Raw genomic sequence first — 20,616 nt, forward strand, 5'->3', positions numbered from 1 at the left:
CTATAGGAGGTCAGAGATAAATTCTGCAGCTTGATTTATGACCATTAGTAGTGTGCTTTGGCATATAAGGAAAAATCAACTCCTGGGGCTTAATTAAAGTAGGACTAACTCGAAGCAAAACTCTACCTCGGGCCTTGGCCTTCAACATCTCCCTCTGATGTGTCCTTTCTGAGGCACCTGTGTGCGTTGGCTTCCAGGATTATTTATTTTTAGCTACACCACCTTCATTAGCTGTTTAGAATATTGTTTTTTGTTAAGTACATTATTTTAATATTCTTGGGTTAGGTAATCTGATAGAATAAAAATTAAAAAGTATTGTTAGTTGTTGATAACATTAATTCACTTAAGCTTGGCAAATATTTATTGAATACTTACTGCTAACCAAGCACTTTGGGGACACAGGAACAAATAAGAATAATATACAAACCCTGCATTATGTGAGGGGTATAGCATCCTGTGAGAATTACAAAAAGGAGGACCCTCTGGGAGGTGGAACTGCAGAAATGTTCCCATGTCGGGATAGAAGTCTACAGTAGGACACAGGTCTTGAGGACTGCAGGACTCCTGGGTGTCAGCCCCTCTTTCCCCTAGCCAGCTACTTTAGTACTTAGTACCAGTTGGGTGACCAGGTGAGGCCACCTGGGGGTGAGTACTGGGGAAGGTGATATCTGAGGGTACAAACCTAAGGCAGGATGTCAACCCTCAGGAAGGCTCTATGTGTGCCTATTATATTAGTGGGCATCAGACCCTGGAGTCTGCAGCCTGCTTTCACTAGATGCATTACCAAAATAATTCCACTCTAATCACAAGACAGGGGACATTCTATATAAATACCAGAGGCACCCTTCCTTTTAGTAGCTACTCAAATGTTCTTTGTTTATATATAGAAACAAAAAGGTCAAACTTTGAACCAAACCGATGAATAGCATTTGAAATATAAAGAACTAAAGCCAAATAAAAGGTCAGTATTTCAAAGATAAAGATAAACAGAAGAGAACATGTGTGGATATTATAAGTGAAATGCCCTCATGAAATGAGTGGCAGTTTTTTTATTTCCTAAATATTCCTAGAACATCAGGAATAAATCATTCCTGCAGGTTATGGTGTTTTTTTAATACATCAAGTAGATAACTGCATACTACCATACTAGAAACTTAGAGTATTTTCTCTAATTTTTACAATGTAGCATGGTAGAAACCACATGGCATATTGATCTCTTTCTGCAATAAAACCATAGATCTTTTCTTCTGCTAAACTAACCCAAAAGGCTCTATTATCCTTGGATTTCTCCCCTCCCCCGTATTTTTATTGCAAATATTCTAATTACTAAATTCAACCAACATAATTTTTGCTTCTGGGAAAGTAACTTTTTAAACTGAATTTTAACTTTTAACCAGTCAGCGGTGTACTTTTCACTTCAATACAATGCCTTGGTTCTGTCCATGGGCAAGTGGGTATTGATTGTAAAACAGCTTGGTAGAAGGGATAGGTAAAGGACCACAGTAGACTGAAGGCCATGCACTGGTGTCAGAGTAGAGCACCTCTTATTAAACCCTGGACCTCAGAAATTCCTGCCTAACTGATTTCAGATAATCTGTTTTAAACTGCATGTCCAAAGGAGGTTGCCATGCAGGGAAGGTCAAGGGACAAAGACATAATGAAAGTGTGCTAGAGGAAGACATAGACAATTTCTTTAGTACACCTAACACTAATTTGGTAGGAGGTGTTATCCTCATTTCACACTTAGGGAAAGTAAGGCCTAGAGCAGTTGAGTGACCTTCCCAGTGTTGCAGAGCTATTACATGGTAAGGATCTGACCCAAGCCATTTTGTCTTCAAAGCCCTGAGGTGCCCACTGCATCTGCTGACTCACAGCACTCCATCCTGACCCCTCTTGGAGCTGTAGATGCTTTATAAACTCTTTTGTTGTTATTGACTTTGGCTAGGTAGTGCTCATTTTGATCATTTTTACTCAGCAGTATAATAAACTGTCATTTTCTACTTGCTACGTAAATGTGATGAGCCCTCTTCCATAGGTGTAGCCACCTGAGGTAATGTCTCTGGAGTTTGACTCTATTTGAGGTGAGAACTTTTTTCCCAGGTATTTTTCTTATAGTAGACTCATTCCAAGAAATATACCAACGATTCCATTTTTAGATTATGTCATTTGCTAATTCCTAAAAAGAATGTAGATAATATTCTTTTAGCTCTTTTGATTGCTTAATGAAAACATAAAATCTTCTTTAAAAATGGTCCTTATAGATGCTGTCCTTAACATGTGGTGGTTACAAGTGTGTCTGTTGGCAATGGGCTAAAAACCGGTTAGGAAAGCATATGTCATTCCTCCAAAGCTCCTGATCTACATTTTTAGTTTGACACCCTGAGGCATGGAGTTTCAGGGGCGGAGGAAACAAGGAGCCAGAAGTATCTCTGGTAGGACCAATGCTGTGGGTACACTGATGAATTTACTTTTAAAAATTGTACCAATAAAAGGTAAAATCTGCTCATAGAGACTTAGAGCAGATTTTAGTGGAATAATTGAATTTAATTGAAGACATGCTTACTAACTCTTGTTTGAAATATTGCCAGAGATCATAGTGACAGGAAAATTCCTCTTGGTTTGACTGGATCATTTCCTAAAAGATTGTTTACAAGATACCTTCTAGCATTTGAGTCTTTTCAACTATCTCTTAAAGAAACTTTCCTTTTGACTATTATGTACTTTTGCTAGTAATTAAACTAGGTTTAGATCATACCTAAACCTAATAGTTTATTTTTACATTAAAGTTTTTAATAGAATAATTACTCCTTTATCTCAGAGTCTGTATATATCAAATATTTGAATAACATCAAGTTCTTTTTCTACCCTATCACATAATTTATGCTATGTCAAGTAACACATGTTCAATTTTTTAATCTCTTTTCTTAGAGTACTAAATGTATGTTTAGTTTGATTAAGCTGTAGGGTCAGGAAGACAACTAAAATCCATTTACATTTTTTTCTAAAAGCAGTTTAAACAAAACATTTTTTGAAACATTCTTAAAATATTAAATCAGACACTCAAAATAACTGAAATCTCAGCACCACATTCATTTTTGCCTTTTTTTCATGCACACTTTGTTTTCACTTTAGGATCAGAATTTTACTAAAGTGCTGCAGTAGCCTTGTGTACTGGTTTTCCTCAGATAAATAATACTTTGTTGGATATTAACCAGTAAGACCAATTTCTACTACTTATATATTTACATAGTTGAATGGACAGGATATGGTTTCTATAATAGAGGTAAATGGCAACTCACAATAATAGCCAAGTAGCAACAATAACAATCATAAGAATGATAACAATAACTACTGCTAAACACCTTTGATGAGTGCTTCTGATGTGCTAAGCACATTGCAGTATCATCTCATTGAATTATCTAAATAATCTAAGGGATCATGCAGTAGCAAGTGGTCAAACTAGGATTCAAATTTAGGCATTCCTACTTGTCTTATGTGGACTGATAGGTAATCTCAACTTCTTTTTCAGGTTTTACCTGGCATCTTTTTCTTTGGAAATAGTTGAACGTATATTCCACTACATTTTCCCCTTTGCTCTTTAATAGCTTCTGGTAACTGAATTGCCTTGTCATGAATACATTGACACACAAAGAAAATATTTTTTAGTTTACTGAGCAAGAAATCATGGGGACAAATATGAAAGGTGACATATACTAACTAGAATTGACAAGGTATCTATTGCCTTTCATACATGAAAGTGATTTTATAGCAAAATACAGCTTTTTGTACAAGAACGCTTGAACACAGAACCAATTATTTTACTCATTGGCAGAAACCTTTTCTTGCACAGTGTAATAGGAATAAATAAGGAAAGCATACTATGGAATGAGACTTTTAAAATGTAATGGCTCTAGGATTACACCGTTTCTATAATATAGGTAAATGCCAACCCAGAATAATAGCCAGGTAAATAGAATCTCTAATCTTTGGCTTGTTTGGCTATTTACTCAATGTAGCCTCTGAAAGAGCTGAGAGCTTTCTGGGAGAAGTAAATGGAAGCGAGCACCTGCTTTCTCAAGGCTCAGACCTCCCTTTTGTAAATGTACTGAATTTTTAAGAGGGTGTGTACATGTTTAATGTGTGGGTGTGTTTGTTTAAGGAAGACATTGAACTTCAAAAGGCACAATGTTCTGTAACCCAGAAATGTAATTGTAAATGGAATTATTCAATCTGGCGATGACATTGAAATAAACTAATTTGTAAACAGAACATGTATGTGGGCCTCCACTTGGTGGGTCTGCCTCATCTAGCAGGAAGTCCAGATGCTCTGCTTCAGTCCAGTCAGGAACTGAACCCCCTATTTGAACACCAACAGATATTAACCCAGCCTAGGGGCCAATGGAGTTTTTTCAGTTCTAAGGAGGAAAGGAATTTCACTTTCTGGCTGATATCCTCATTTTCTCGGGAACTGATCATAGATAGTGAGATTCCACCTTTAGAAAAAGGTGTGGGTAACCACAGCCTTGTAGCAGAGAAAAACTTCAAAGCAGAGAAGGTGAGCCATTCAGTTGCCCTAGGCTTGGGAGAGACTGATCTGGAATAAGAGTTCTGATCTCATAAAATTCACTTCAGACTTTTCAAACTGCCAGGCCTGACTTTGTACTCTAATTCTTAATCATTCTGAGCTGAGTTTGGCACGTATAATTATTTCAGCTTAAAAAATCTCCATTAACTATCATGACGGGTTTTTAGAATTGTTGGTGTTGGGAATACACAGATACTCCTTTCACACATAGACAATCTGTTTTTCAGTATCTCCCAGTTATTACATTTGGTAACAGAGGACAGGGGTAGCACAGAGAGATGAACATCTGGGCAAATCAGAGGTTCTATCTTATTACTTTGGTCTCTTAAAAAAATTATGGTGAAGTATATATAACATAAAATATACAGTTTTAGCCATTTTTAAGTGTACAATTCAGTGGCAATTTTGTATATTCACAATCTTGTGTCAGCATTATCCATTTCCAGACCTTTCCCATCATCCCAATGACATCTTCATAACCTTTTATCACAGCTAACAGGTAGAAAAATGAATTGACTATTGTAATTAATCTTTTGTTTCCTTCTTTTAGTAGATAAATTGTTAATCTATAAAAAGAAGGTGGCAAAAAGTAGGAAAAAAAGTAAAACAAACAATAATTTATTAGCCAGATATTTGTGAGTTTGATGGTAATGTCCTAAATATTTAAATTTTTAGACCTCGTCCTTCAACTCCTGAACTGGGAAGTAGCTTTTCATAAACCTTTGGATCTGATTGTTATGTTACCAGTGACGGAGCATTTTCTCTGTGTTAAAGGCACTATTTTATTTAATCCCTATAATAATCTAGCAAAGTAGATGACATTATGCCAATTTTATGAGCTTCAAACCTGACACTTCACTCTTACATTTTACCTTTCCTCAGGTTGCTTCTAGCAGAAATGAGGCCTGGGAGTTAAGAGACTGGTCAGAGGTGCCATAGGTTAACTCAGATTAAGCGCTCACCAGCCCCTTGATCTAACTGGAAGAGTATATGTACACTAGTAGCGTCTTTTAGAAGACTAAAGTTTTGTTGTTTTTTTAAGAAAGGATTTATCTTTCCTCTCTATTCTTCCTTGCCAACCCTTCAAAGGAAAACTTTTGTGTGGTCAGAAAAGGAAAATTAGAGTGAAATTTTAAGTTCTAAAATGCTATGCTGAGCCAGATAACGTTCCATTCGGCCTAAAATTCTAAACTGCACAGTACTGCAAGGCTGTTTATCTAACCACATGGTAGTTACTCTGACGGTTTTCATAGTCCTAGTAGGGGTTCCCCAGGACATTTCCTCTTTGGAGCCTAGGGCTCTTCTTATTCCACCAAACTGCCCCTAAGTAAAGGATACCTGTAAGTCTTAAATACAAACCTAACTGACATACCTTAACTTAAACCAAATATCAGGCTGTGTCTGAAATGTAAGAGCATGATTGGCTTTTAGCTTTAATTTTAAAAGAACTGATGACTTATTTGTTCCTGGCCTTCTTGGACTCTGAATGCCTGGTAGGTGTCAGGACTATGTCCACCTGGAACCAAACTGTGGAACACTCAACCCTCACCTCTCCTGTAGAGCCTTGGACACACACTCATTCCATGAACTTCCATTGCACCTTTGAAACCCACAAACAGGAGGATGTTCTCTTCCCTGAATACACACCAAAGAACAAGTCTCAGAAGGACCCACAAACGGCTGAGACAGTCATACCCTGCTCCTTTCTAGACCTCATCACACCTCCCACCAACCCTGACCAGGACTGGGAGGCACCAAAATACCCCTTCTCTCTTTGGCCAGGAACACTCTCAGATGCCCAGTAAACTTGGAGAGAGGAAATCTGACAATCAAGTTTGCTTTATGTATATATGTATTTTTTTTCTTTTTCCACAGAGGAAGAGGGAGATAAAGGCATAGTCATTTAAGTGAAAAAAAAAAACACAACAACAACCCTGCTTCTGGTCCAAACCCTGTGTCTAGAACATTGGGCCTTAATCAAACAAAATTATCAGTGTCCCCCAGGCTTCACTAAAGCCCTTTTTAATGACTTGTGATCTGATCTTTTTTCAATGGGGATTCTTCTTAAAAGAAACAGAACCAACTCTGGCTTACCAAAGCGGAAAAGGACCTCTGAGGAACAATATGGAAGAGGCCACAAAATCAAAAGGAAATGTCAAAACAGGGCTCACTTTCTCAGTAGAAGTTACATATGTGTTCCTGAGGGTGCTGGTGCCAGGATGGATGAGTCCCAGTCATCTTCATACCTGTTTGTCATTCTGCTTCTAATGCACATTGTAGGAAGAACACGTGTGCTGGCCCAGCTGGCAAGGTGACGGCAGGAGGCTTGGGGCACTCCAGCAGGCTTCACTCACTGGCACAACAGCAGGTGTCTGCACCACATGGCAGAGGGTTCAGCAGCTTCCCTGGCCTCCACTCACTAAACACCAGGAACACTCCCTTCTGTGTGACAACCAAAAATAGCTCCAGACATTGCCAAATGTCCTGTAGGGGACAAAGGAGGTGGGCAAAATTACCCCCAGTTGAGAACCACTGATCTAAAGGAAAATCAGCCCTCTCACCAGAAGAGAAAAGGGTGCTGGACTGCAAAAACAAGTAGTTTCCACTAAGTCTTCCTCTCTCGATCTGTCTCCACTGTTTCTAGCTTGGGTCAGAATCTACCCCCAATCTGTGGGCTCAATCTCCATATACTTCTCACTCTCAGAAACTTTGCCTCCTGATAGCAAGGGGTCATGAAGTCCCCTAAGACCCTTCCCCTGCAGTTCATTAGTCACTCCCTCTTTTGCACCATGTCTATACTGCATATGCACTCTTGTTCTACATAAACAGTATTCTGTGGTTTTCTCCCCAGATAATGAACTTCTTGAGAACAGAAATCAGGTCTCACTCAGATCTGTGTGCCTGGTGCCTGGTACACAGTGCTTGGCACACAGGTATTCAGTGCGTTTTAGTCTCCATTAGTGCATGAGCAGACTTTCCTTCTTAGGTGGAATGAGGCATGGGTATGGTCCTGTTTATTATAGTATTGCATGTAGCTTGGCAGCCAGGCATGGCATCCATTTCAGAACCCCTAAAGGGCGAGGGTGCCAGGCACACCCTAGGAAGACCCCATTTTCTCAGAACTCATGACATTCCCATAGACCCCAGTGCCTGTGCTGACCTGTGGCCTTTCCCCTGGGAAAGGCGATCCTGGGCTCCCTCTGGGCTCCTGCCTGACTAAGGTTTGGTTATAGGCCTCAGGCTCGGAAAAGCCAGAATCGCTGCGTTAAAGAAGCTTCTTAGATGTGTTTCTGAGTTTTCCTCATGAAAGAGTCAATAACTGAAAAACACAAAGCACTGTTTCCCTCAGGGATCTAGTAATCAAAATAGACTCTGCTACTTTTTTAAAATAAAAATATTGCTGCTAACTTCCTGTCTGGGTGACTTCTCAAGCAAGTCCATGGTCACAGTGTTCGCCTGCCCTCTCACAGCTGGCGCCAGCTCCCTTTCTGGCTTCTTCCTCCTCCTCCCCAGACGTTAAGGCTATTTTCATGCCAAAGCCACATGATCCTTTTAGGTGCTTTTCCAGACAGCTGTGTCACCTCTTTGGGGGCTTGGTAATATAACTTTGAACAGTGTCCCAAACAATCCTATTTTTGTTTCATAAAATAGTTTCCTATTTCATTTGAGAAATATTTTTTTTCATTTAGTTAAATAAAAAATAATACATATTTCTTGCTCAATATTTTCAGTTTATAGTTTTCAGTTGAGAGAAACTTTACCTCATTTTCCATATAAATCGGTTTCCTCGGGTCCGTCAGACTCAGCAGGCGGACGCATTGCCACAGTGGGTGCTGACTCCATAGGTCTAGGGTGGGGACCAAGAATGTGTATTCCTAGCAGGTTCCCAGGTGACCACCGGTTGTTGGTCTGGACTTTACACATTTAGAACCATGACAGCATTGTTTCTAGAAGAAGGATTCTTAGTGATTTTTATACATAGTTTCCTCCAAATAAATAATGTGATCTTTTTGCCAGCCTTGTGTTTACATTAGGTACTCAGGTACACATAGAGTGAATGAGTGAATGAATGCTTGGATATAAAAACCCTTTCAAAGTTTCTCTTAGTTACTTCAATTCACCCTTCTTTGCTTTCACTAAACCTTGATCAAACTCAACTACAGTTTTGTTTGATTGGGCACCCTCGGTTGGAGATCTAACTATTCTACTTCTCTTCCAAAGCTTAAAATAATATTAATGTTTTTTATTATGCCAATAATATCCCATATTCTCAAAATTAAATGACACAGAGTGCATTTCACCCCAGATGCTTAGTAAAGGGGGCTAGAAAGAGAGTCCATCATTTTCAGGTTGGCTTAGAGACATAATCAAACTGCCAACCAGTAATTCTCAATCAGGTTTTCAAACAGTTGTATTAATTGTACATTTAAACAGGTACTCAAGAGGTTAAAGAGTTTATGCCAAGTACTTGTAGATGTTTAAACGATGGTCTGGTTAGATTCTATATTACATATTACAAAATAACAGGGTGTGAACTTGCAGCTTTATACATGTATTGAAGTTTTCCTGGGGCTGACAGAATTTTTTCTTGGTGAAAGCATAGAAATATGCATGGTTCAAAGTCTCTTAAACATGTAAGGGCTTCTGTTTGCAAAGGGTTACCACGGATACTTGGAAGCCACCCAGAAAACATCCTTAAGTGCAAAACTCTTAGGCACTTGTTTCTCCCAGTATTATGCCCAGAAAAGAATTCCTGCATCAGCCAAGTGTGGCTGACTATTGTGCCATTAGAGGAAGAGGCTTTTGTCATGACACAAGTGCCTGTCCCAGTCACGGCTAGGCAAAGCCATTTTGCCTGTACCACCTTACTGCCTTTCCAGCAGAGGCTGCTCACCGTTTTCTCTGTTCCCTACCTCCAGCTACATAGTACATAATTGTGACTGCTCATAAAGTGTACTCCATAGTACAGCAGACAAAGTGCCCAAAAGGTAATGGGCATTTTGGCTCTGTCTTCAAGGCAGTAAATACAATGAGTTGGGTCCATATAGGCATGGATGGCATTAGGAATCTATTAGACATTTTTTGTTTTCTGGAATTTCTCCACACATTTGGTTGTGGTCATATCCAGGATGCTGATATTTAAATATGGACTTTTTAAGAATGTGTATTATTTTACAAAATTTCAATATGTTACCATGCTTTAAGGCCATGGGCTCTGGAACCAGACTACCAGGGCACAACAGAGAAACTTCACAGTTGTGTTGTAGGGCTACAGGAACAGCACCAGTTGTTAGATGGGTGGGGTCAGACCAGACCTGGGTTCAGCAACCTTAGTACTTGAGTTCTGGCTAAAAAAGAATTCAGAGCCAAAATGCAAACTATAAGAGAACATTTACTTGGAAAATTACAGAAGTAGACGTAATTTGTAGAGGTGGGCTAATGAAACAAGTTATAGAGGCAAAGGAAGGGCCCTTGGAGCTTGGGAGAGAGGAAGGTAATGGTAACATGCCTGAGGGTAACATGCCTGAAAGTTCTAGGGAGAAGGGACCATGCTGGGTCCTCAGTCCCAAGGGTTTTAAGGGTAGAGATTTTAGGGGAAGATCTCAATAGAATATTCAGCAGTTTTCCAGGTGTGTCCTTTCAGGGTCTAAGTCTCCACTGATTGATTGGTTTGGTGGACACCCAGGCAGGGGGTCATTATTCAGTGCAGCTGGTCCTAAGGTCAGCTGTAGCTGGTTTTGTTGCTATCTGAGCCTGGAGCTGAAATACAACTGAGACCTAGATGTTATCTCTAGGGAGAAAAGGTCAGGGGGTCCAAACCACATGATCAGCAATATGCCAGAGGAAGAAAAGTCATCCTGGGGACGAGGTCCCACCCTACAATTGTCCTTTGTTAGGCACCCAGGGCCTTTTGTCCTGGTGACCTTTACTCCTGGCCCATCATCTTTGCTCTGCTCATGCCTGTCTAACTGCCGACCACAGTTGTGTGTCCTGTTCTTGTTCCGTTGTCTTATTTGTAAGATGGGTTCTTCACAGGTGTGTTTTAAGGATCAGATGAGTCAATACTTTTAGCACTTGCCTGGAACTCAGTATATGCTCAACAGATAGCTGCCATAATCATTGTTGTTTGTGTTGATGGCATTCTTTTCAACAAACCCTTTCTAGAGCAGCCGTCTGTGAGTCAGGTCCTCATACCTAGAATTTTTATCCTCACTTTATTCCCAGCTCTGTCAACAGTCACTCGAGAGAACAACACATAGTACAATTTGGAAGCCTTTACTGCTTCAAAATCCAGCCTTGGAATCCTTTTGCTATCATAATTTATTTTCATCAGGCCTAGAATAATTGCCCTAGTACTTCAAGGTTATGAAACATGCTAGTATGAGCAGAGCAGTCTAGCTGAAAATGTTCTGGCTTGTACCAGCTTTTATTAGCCCATTTGCCTCTCAGGTAAAATGAGGAGAAAAATAAATTAAATCATCAGTCTTCAGCTACTCATTATATATACTCTCTATCCCTCTGAGGAGGGCATATAGATAAAACCATACTTTCCTTTGTATGAACTATGTGCAATGTGCATCCTAATGCAATTTTGTCTTTCTTACTTTGCTGTAAACACTTTTCTTTTTTGAGTTGTAAAGTTGTCATTTGTTTGTTTCAGTCATTTTGGCAAAATCAATCCATGTAGCTCACTAATTTAGGTGATTTCCACAGTGAAATATGTTTGTAAACTCCACCCACTTATGGACTTAATAGCTCCAACCTTTTCCCAGGGGCTCCTAAGAAACTGCAAGTCTAGTCATCACCCTTAGAAGATTAAGACTTGAAGACAAAAGGGACATTTTTGTCAGCTTTTTTAAAAAAATCAAAGAGTTTTGGGAAGTTTTTTTAGTATGCACATATAAAAGGTAACTTCAGTTTTTCTTATTAATTGAAGTACCTGAAAACATTGGTTTTTCTTTTAATTCTGTGTAGAAGTTGCACACTTGCAAAACATTTAAACCTAATTAAAGCGAGGATATCATAACAATATACCAAGAAAATTCTTGCCCCAGTAACTGTTCTTTATCGCTCTGATTTCCTCTTTTTTGAAACTTCATCTTTAGCAATCACATAACATACAAAATTACCAAACCATTTAGTTTTGATCAGATTTTATTTAAAAATGCCATGAGTGTATATGTTTTTCTTTTGTTGTTGCCACAGTTGCTATTCTCTGAGATGCAGGAATGATTGAAGATGGGAAACAGAAAAAGGATGTGTGCTAGTTAGGTCTGTCTGCTAAGAAGGACAGAGCAAGGTCATATTTATATTGGCTGTTTGTTGAGTTCAAATGAACCACTTCAAAGGGACAGGAGGGCCATGGGTAACTGAATATACCTGCTCTGAATAAAAGGGTTTGAACTCCTGAAAGTTCTAGTCATTTAATCATAAACAAACAGTCATTTAATTATAGAATGTTTCACATACTAAAAGGACTAAAATGGTATAATGTGTTAACTCATTTGATTGAAAGCCACTTTTGCCTACAACTGTTCTCTGTATTAAGAAACCTGGCACATAGGAAAGGCCTGAAGCCTGATTTATTCATCAGATTGCATCTACTTAAGTAATAACCTCCCATCTAGATACGACGTGAAATGTGCAGCTTTGGCAATCAGGAAAGACTCAACATTTCAATCATTAACACAGCTGGGCCAGAGGAGATGCCTTCTTTTATCCATAGAGATTATTTTACTGTAAAAAGAAAATTGTATTTTGAACTTTAATTTTGCAAATAAGACATAACAATGGAATTTTCTTCCAGTAGCTGCTCCTTATTTCTCAGATATTTCCTGAGGTGAAGATACTAGAATTTGAACTTGATTGAAGATAAAAATATTTTGATCTATAGTTGAAGTATTTTAATATTATTGTTATTAGCTACTCAAGGTCTATTTGGTGGCTTACAAATATGTTTGGAGCTGCTGTTTTTATGTCCGCCATACAAAGCAGTCCTTGGGCTATTTCCCATATGTCACAGTCCTGGCCAGGTTGGTGGAAGGTGTGATGAGAGGTCTAAAAAGAAGCAGGGTGGGATTATCTCAGTTGTTTGTGGGTCCTTCTGAATTTGTTTTTTGCTGTGTATTCAGGGAAGAAAACACCCTCCTGTTTGTGGGTTTCAAAGGTGCAATGGAAGTTCTTGGATCGGGTGTGTACAGTGGTAGGCCCACCTGAATTCTGTGTTCTCACTGCTGACTAAAGTCGGGAGGCCTGTACTTGGACACACACACACACTGTCCAGCACCTAAACATAACGAGTTATTGGTTTTCCTCTTGCTCTTGGACTCAGTTACCCTTCCCTCCCTGAACTCTGTCTCTCCCTGGGCCTTTTCCACCTTTAGTCCAGCCACACAAGACTACTTAGTAGTCAACATACATTCTGCATTTTCCCACCCTTCTGCCTTTCCTCTTTTGTTTTCTCCACCTGGAAGGCCCTAATTTGAACCTAAATCTTCCCTATCTTTCAAAATTCTATTCAGATCCCAACCCAGCCTCTGAATCTCTCCATCAGAATTCATCTTCCTCCCTCTGTTCTCCCACCGACTGTACTTTGTATTCTTAACATCCACAATCTACTTTTGTCCAGACATTTGATTTGTACAGTCTTTGTCCCTCCTTATTATCTGGGGGTGATGTGATAGCTGATGTTTTCTTTGTTCGCAGGTATGCTTCAGAAGTGCCCTTCTATTGATGACTTTGTAAGTGCCCTCGTCTCCGACTTGGATCTTGACTTGGAAACTTTCCTCATGGATTCTGAATGACAGAAACATCTTGAATCTTTTAAGTCAAGGTCGTGTAGATATTAACTTTGTTGTAAATGCTACAGCTGTTAACACTCATTTCTGATTTCAGTATTCATTTCTGTAATAATTTCTGAAAAACCTTAAACGGATGGAACTTGGAATAAATAATTGTTTTAATTAAGCTAGCATTTAGTCTGTTTGGCAGATTTTAACATAGGGAAATCCACTCAGTGAGCCAGTAAACACTAGAGCATAGAGAGTTGTTAAATTTAAGGTCTGGGTATTTCCTTAGTCCAGCCACTTCCCTGTTGAACTTTTTAAATCAGTTTTATTGATCTGTAATTGATTAAATTAGAGACTTCATTAAAAACAAAACTATTTTAGTTTGTGGCAGTCTTCAGAAAGATTACACATATAGTTCTTTTAAGTGATTACCATTTCTTAAGACCACTAGACTAGACTTAGAAAATGTAGTTGGGGAAGTCCCTTACAAGAACCAAGAAACCAAGTGTGGTTTCCAAAGTACTTGTTATTGACTGCATTGATTTTCTTCTGAGTGTTTAGGCTTACATAGATGGACTCAGAACAGGTAAGACTTGAATTCATACTTCTCTGGCTGGATTATTAATCGACAAAAATAAGTGCAGGTCCAATTTATGAGTGATGTGCCAAGATCCAGCAACTGATAAATAAGGAAACTGGGATTTAAATCATGCCTGTCTTTATCTTGAACCCATCTACCTTACATTATTGCACACCATATCACTGTGTGTTAATAATAGGAAAGAAACTATTTAATGGGGTTTTCCCATCATCAAAGTCAAGAAGAATTTAATTATAGACTTTAAAATGGCATCTGCTAGAAGCCTCTTTCTGCTTCCCATTGAATGACAAATGACGCTGCAAAAAGGCAAGATTAAAAAACCCCAAAACTAGGACACATGTTCAACTGATTCACAGAATCTAGAAGAATTTATACAAGCTCAGAAATAGATGAGACCAGATGAAGAAATGCCAATGACCCACCCATGCTGGGCACACATGGATACATGGGGTACTGACCCTTCATTTCCCTCCATCCCCGCTCACACCAAGATATCCAAAGTGTGCACCAACCAGAAGCAGAGCAGCTGGCATACCACCCACGCAGTGCTCACAGGATAGCCCCTCGCTGCCCTTTGTTCCTCTTCCAGCTCCTCCCCTCTGGAATTTCTCAGTCTCTGAACACTTGGAAACTGCACCACACAGAATCCTCAGGCAGGAAGTTGGGCAGGCCTGGCAATGGTGCCTCTTCTGTACCCAAAGCAAAGTCGGGAAGGGAGGGCAAGGCTTGGGTAATGTTGGCAATAGGCACCTGGGGACCAGTGCCTGGGAGGAGTCTAGCTGTTTCTGTACTCCACCCTGTTTGTCACAGTGTCTGAGCTAAGGTAATGAAAATCTTACCTAACAAACTTTCACTACACAAATGCTAACTCTCTTGAGGAGTAGACTTGGAGAAATGGATATACACCTGCCAGTCAGTGATAGGTAAATCTGAAAAACTGCTTTTCAGATTCACCAACAGTGACAGTCCCTTTTCAGTTGAGGGAGAATAAGGAGAAAAATCTATAGGGAGCCCATGTGCAAACATTGTTCAAGAAAAGGAAAGATCGCCTGGAAGAGCAGAACTTGGAAAGTTATTTTGTAAAGGAAGTAAAACACATTGTAGGAAACCTCTTTATTATTCTTAGTGAGATTTGAGAAAACATAGTATTTATGAAGCTGAAAGCCATCAAGAGCAAGCAGAAATAAAAAGATAAGAATAAGCTAAAAAGATTGGTAAAAAAAAAAAAAAAAAGAAGGAAGGAATGAAGAAAGGAAAAAAAGAAATGTAAAGAGACTGAAATACATGCAGTGATTTAAAACATTATCAAAGCAGAAAAAAGCCGAGTTGTTCAGGGTGAACTTGAGAAACATCTCCGAATCCAGGTTGAAGGGATGTGGTAGCAGAGAAGAGGAGGGCGCTGCCTCTGCCAGACAGAATTCCTAAGGAGGAAGGCAGGACTCCCAGAACAAAAGCAATAACAGAAAAGAAGTTCTTACTTTCTGCATTCCCAGTGCTCAAATGGTGAATAGATGCTCTTTGTACGTGCTCTGGCAAATACATACTATTCAGTGAATTTAAGAAAATGTTTTTGAGATGAGAAGAAAAATTGAGTGTGTAATTTCAAAGGAAATCCTTGATGGTTACCCAATAATGTGACTGTACTTAATGCCATTGAACTGTACACTTAAAAAATGGTTAAATCATTAGTTTTTTGTTATGTCTATTTTACCATTATTAAAAAGAAAAAAAGAATTCTGCATTGCAGACCAAACCAAATGATGAAAAGAGACCCTCACCTGATACTATCTGCCCTTTCCAGAGTTGAAATATAAATGTAATTAGCTCTAACCAGTTTGGCTCAGTGGATAGAGCATTGGCCTGTGGACTCAAGGGTCCTGGGTCCGATTCCAATCAAGGGCACATGCCAGGGTTGTGAGCTCGATCCCCAGTGCGGGGCTTGCGAGAGGCAGCCAATCAATGATTCTCTCTCATCATTGATGTTTCCATCTCTCCTTCTCCCTTCCTCTCTGAAATCAATAAAAATATATTTTAAAAATAAGTAGATAAATGTAATTGAAACTATAAGCCAGCATACACCATATTGGGCTTTGCAGAACACTTTCTAGGATGTTATGTTTTCCATGAACTCAAAAGGGTCCTGTTGTTAAATACATTTGGGAAATGCCAAATAAGTGTTGAAGGTTCACTGTGCACATTAGCAATCCTACAATCACAAAACATACATAGCATTGTATATATGACTTAATGTTTCCCAAACCTATTTGATTATAGGACCCGCCCCCTTTTTGGAGTACCTATTAATGACATTTTTCAGAACACTGGGAAGCATCTGCTGCAAGCATTCAGCTAGAAATAACAGGCTTCCATATAAAGGACCACAAATTGTGGTGATCCCAGAATCATTGTCAGGGTACAAATAAATGGAATTGTGTATCGCGATTAAATGCCAAAGGACAATGAAAAAAAAGGTTTGAGAGGTAATGACTGAGATGCAAAATGGCATTCTCAGATAATACACGGGCTCCGGAAACATCTCAGGTTTGTACCCTCTTTTTTTTCCTTTTTGTTGAATTAATTGGGGTGACAACATTATACAGGTTTTAGCTGCACAATTCTGCAACACATCATCTGTCCACTATATTGTGTATTCACCACCCCAAGTATCCTTCCATCACCATTTATCTCCCCTACACTTTCCTATAACTACACACACACACACATACACACACACACACACACACACACACACACACACACACACACACACCAGCAATCACTGCACTGTTGTTCATGTCCATGAGTTTTTTTTATTTTTTTCTTGTTTGCTCAATCCTTCCATCCCTCTACCCAACACCTGCCCCCTAAAACATCTGTCAGTCAGCCTGCTCTCTATCTATGAGACTCTCTATTTTGCCTGTTAGTTCATTTTGTTCATCAGATTCCACATATAAGTGAAATCATATGGTACTTGTTTTCTCTGACTGGCTTATTTCATTTAGCATAATAAACTCCAGGTCCATCCATGCTGTCTCAAAGGGTGATATTTTCTTCTTTTTTATGGCTAAATAGTATTCCATTGTGTAAATGTATCACAGCTTTTTTATCCACTCATCTACTGATGGGCACTTGAGCTGCTTCCAAATCTTGGCTATTGTAAATAACATTGCTATGAACATAGGGGTGCATAATTCTTTCAAATTAGTGTTTAGGGTCTCTTTGGATAAATTCCCAAAAGTGGAATCACTGGGTCATAAGGAAGTTCCATTTTTAATGTTTTGAGGTAACTCCATATTGCTTTCCACAGTGGCTGCACCAGTCATACTCCTGCCAACAGTGTATTAGAGTTCCCTTTTCTCCACATTGTCACCAGCACTTGTTTATTGAATTATTGATAGTAGCCATTCTGACAAGTGTGAAATAATATTTCATTATGGTTTAATTTTTGTATCTCTGATAATTAGTGACCTTGATAATTTTTTCATATGTCTACTGGCTATCTGTATGTCCTCTTTGGACAAGTGTTTACTCAGGTCCTTTGCCCATTTTTTTATTGGATTGGGGTGGGGGTTTTTTGGTGGTGAGTTTTATAAGTTCTTTATAAATTTTGGTTATTAACTTCTTTTTTTAAATAAGTCTTTATTGTTCAGATTATTACAGTTGTTCCCCATAGCTCCCCTCCACCTGGTTCCCACCCCAACCCATGCCATTACCCCCCCACATTGTCCTCATCCATAGGTGTTCGATTTTTGTCCAGGCTCTTCCCGCACCCCTCACACCCTCTTCCCCCTGAGAATTGTCAGCCCACTCCCTTTCTATGCCCCTGATTCTATTATATTCACCACTATATTCTGTTCATCAGATTTTTTTGTTCACTTGATTTTTAGAGTCGCTTGTTGATAGATATGTATTCATAATTTTTATCTTTACCTTTTCTTCTTCTTCCTCTTCTTAAAGAATACCCTTCAGCATTCCATATAATACTCTTTTGGCAGTGATGAACTCCTATAGCTTGTTCTTATCTGTGAAGCTCTTTATTTGACCTTCAATTCTGAATGATAGCTTTGCTGAGTAGAGTAGTCTTGGTTGTAGGTTCTTGCTATTCATCACTTTGAATATTTCTTGCCACTCCCTTCTGGCCTGCATAGTTTCTGTTGAGAAATCAGCTGACAGTCGTATGGGTACTCCCTTGTAGGAAACTAACTCTTTTTCTCTTGCTGCTTTTAATATTCTCTCTTTGTCTTTTGCTCTTGGCATTTTAATTATGATGTGTCTTGGTGTGGTCCTCTTTGGATTCCTTTTGTTTGGGGTTCTGTGCACTTCCTGGACTTGTAAGTCTATTTCTTTCACCAGGTAGGGGAAGTTTTCTGTCATTATTTCTTCCAACAGGTTTTCAGTGTCTTGCTCTCTCTCTTCTTCTGGCACCCCCATAATTCGGATGTTGGTACGCTTGAAGTTGTCCCAGAGGCTCCTTACACTATCTTCAGATTTTTGGATTGTTTTTGCTTCTCCAGTTAGGTGGGGTTTTTTCTGTTGGTTTTTTTTCTGTGTTTTTTTTTTTTTTAATAAACATTTATTCAGATTATTACAATTGTTTCTCCTTTTCCCCCCATATCTCCCCTCCACCCGGTTCCCACCCCACCTTCTGCCCTTACCTCCCTGCCACTGTCCTCATCCATAGGTGTATGATTTTTGTCCAGTCTCTTCCTGAACCCCCCCCATACCCCTTTGCCCCTGAGAATTATCAGTCCACTCCCTTTCTATGCCCCTGGTTCTATTATATTCACCAGTTTATTCTGTTCCTCAGGTTTTTAATTCACTTGATTTTTAGGTTCACTTGTTGATAGATATGTATTTGTTGTTCATAATTTTTCTCTTTACTTTTTTCTTCTTCCTCTTCTTTAAGAATACCTTTCAGCATTTCATATAATACTGGTTTGGTGGTGATGAACTCCTTTAGCTTTTTCTTATCTGTGAAGCTCTTTATCTGCCCTTCAATTCTGAATGATAGCTTTATGGGTAGAGTAATCTTGGTTGTAGGTTCTTTCCAATCTTGGTTGTAATTTCTTGCCACTCCCGTCTGGCCTGCATAGTTTCTGTTGAGAAATCAGCTGACAATCGTATGGGTGCTCCCTTGTAGGTAATTAACTGTTTTTCTCTTGCTGCTTTTAATATTCTCTCTTTGTCTTTTGCTCTTGGCATTTTAATTATGATGTGTCTTGGTGTGGTCCTCTTTGGATTCCTTTTGTTTGGGGTTCTCTGTGCTTCCTGGAATTGTAAGTCTATTTCTTTCACCAGGTAGGGGAAGTTTTCTGTCATTATTTCTTCCAATAGGTTTTCAGTATCTTGCTCTCTCTCTTTTTCTGGTACCCCCATAATTCTGATGTTGGTATGCTTGAAGATGTCCCAGAGGCTTCTTACACTATCTTCAACTTTTTGGATTTTTTTTTCTTTTTGCTTTTTCAGTTGAGTGTTTTTTGCTTCTTTGTATTTCAATTCTTTGACTTGATTCTTGTGTTCCTCTAGTCTGTTATTGGGTCTCTGTATAATATTTTTTATTTCAGTCAATGTATGTTTAATTTCTAGTTGGACCTTTTTCATATCTTCGAGGGTCTCGTTATATTTATTAGCCTTTTCTAGGATATTCTTGAAAAGCCTTATAACCATGGTTTTGAATTCTATATCCAGTCGTTTGTTTTCCTCCATTTCTTTCGTTTGTGATCTGTTTCTTTGACGCCGCATTTTCACTGCTTCCCTGAGTTGGTAGGGTAGATTTGTGTGCTAGGTTTCCTATATGGCCCAGTGGGTCAGCCTCCCCAGTTAACCTGAGGTGGACCCACTGGGTGCACCCCTTTGTGGACTGTGTGTACAGCCTTGTTGCACCCCTTTGTGGACTGTGTGTACAGCCTTGTTGTAGTTAAGTCTTGATTGTTGTTGGTATCACTGGGAGGAATTGACCTCCAGGCCAGTTGGCTGTAAGGATCAGCTGTGTCTACGCTGGGAGAAGTTCGGTGTTGGAGACAGCCTTATAGGATTAGACTTGCCAAATTGCAATAGCCTCTGTGCTCAGCTTGGATGGGGTGGAGTCTCAGGGCGGAGCAGACAGTCTTGGCTTCCAGTCAGCCTTGCCCTTGAGCGCATGCGCACCTGCAGACCTTTGCCTTCCCCGGCTACCGAGTCTCCGCCCGAGAGTCCAGATTCCCCGCGACAAGAGCGTGGGTCCCCAGGGGCTCGCCTGGAACTGGGGTTCAGTACAGTCAGAACTGGGGCTCAGTGCAGTCAGGAGCTTCTGACTCCCTTCCAGTAGGGAAAGCCTGTGGCAACCTCCGCAGCCTTTGTGCGCACTGGCATGCGCGCGCCTGCAGACCTCTGCCTTCCCTGGCTCCCGAGTCTCCACCCAAGAGTCCAGATTCCCCCCCGTAAGAGCACGGGTCCCCATGGGCTCGCCTGGAACTGGGGTTCAGTGCAGTCAGAATTGGGGTTCAGTGCAGTCAGGAGCTTCGGACTCCCTTCTGCTAGGGAAAGCCTGTGGCAACCTCCGCAGCCTTTGTGCACACTGGCGCACCCGCCTCCAGGACCCTGCCTGCCAGGGCTCCCCTGGGTCTCCCCCGGGTCTTCGAGTCTCCGGGTGCCTTTCTCTC

General features: G+C 39.9%; 1 protein-coding gene across 2 annotated transcripts in view; it reads left to right on the forward strand.

Annotated features, from left to right (window-relative positions):
• MIPEP (mitochondrial intermediate peptidase) overlaps positions 1-15,192 on the forward strand; it is a 254,686-nt gene extending 239,494 nt beyond the window's left edge. The window contains exon 20 of one of the 2 annotated variants that reach the window (XR_013960117.1): positions 13,292-13,555. Coding sequence is in view for 1 of the 2 variants with exons in the window: in XM_080659928.1 (XP_080516054.1) it covers positions 13,292-13,389 (98 nt within the window). In the remaining variant the exon portion in view is untranslated. Of the gene's footprint in view, positions 1-13,291 lie in introns of both variants that reach the window. The other variant, XM_080659928.1, reaches the window with a different exon arrangement.
• Positions 15,193-20,616: the final 5,424 nt, after the last annotated feature.

The sequence above is a fragment of the Plecotus auritus genome (genome assembly GCF_963455305.1).
Source record: "Plecotus auritus genome assembly, chromosome: 3".
Classification (NCBI taxonomy): domain Eukaryota; kingdom Metazoa; phylum Chordata; class Mammalia; order Chiroptera; family Vespertilionidae; genus Plecotus; species Plecotus auritus.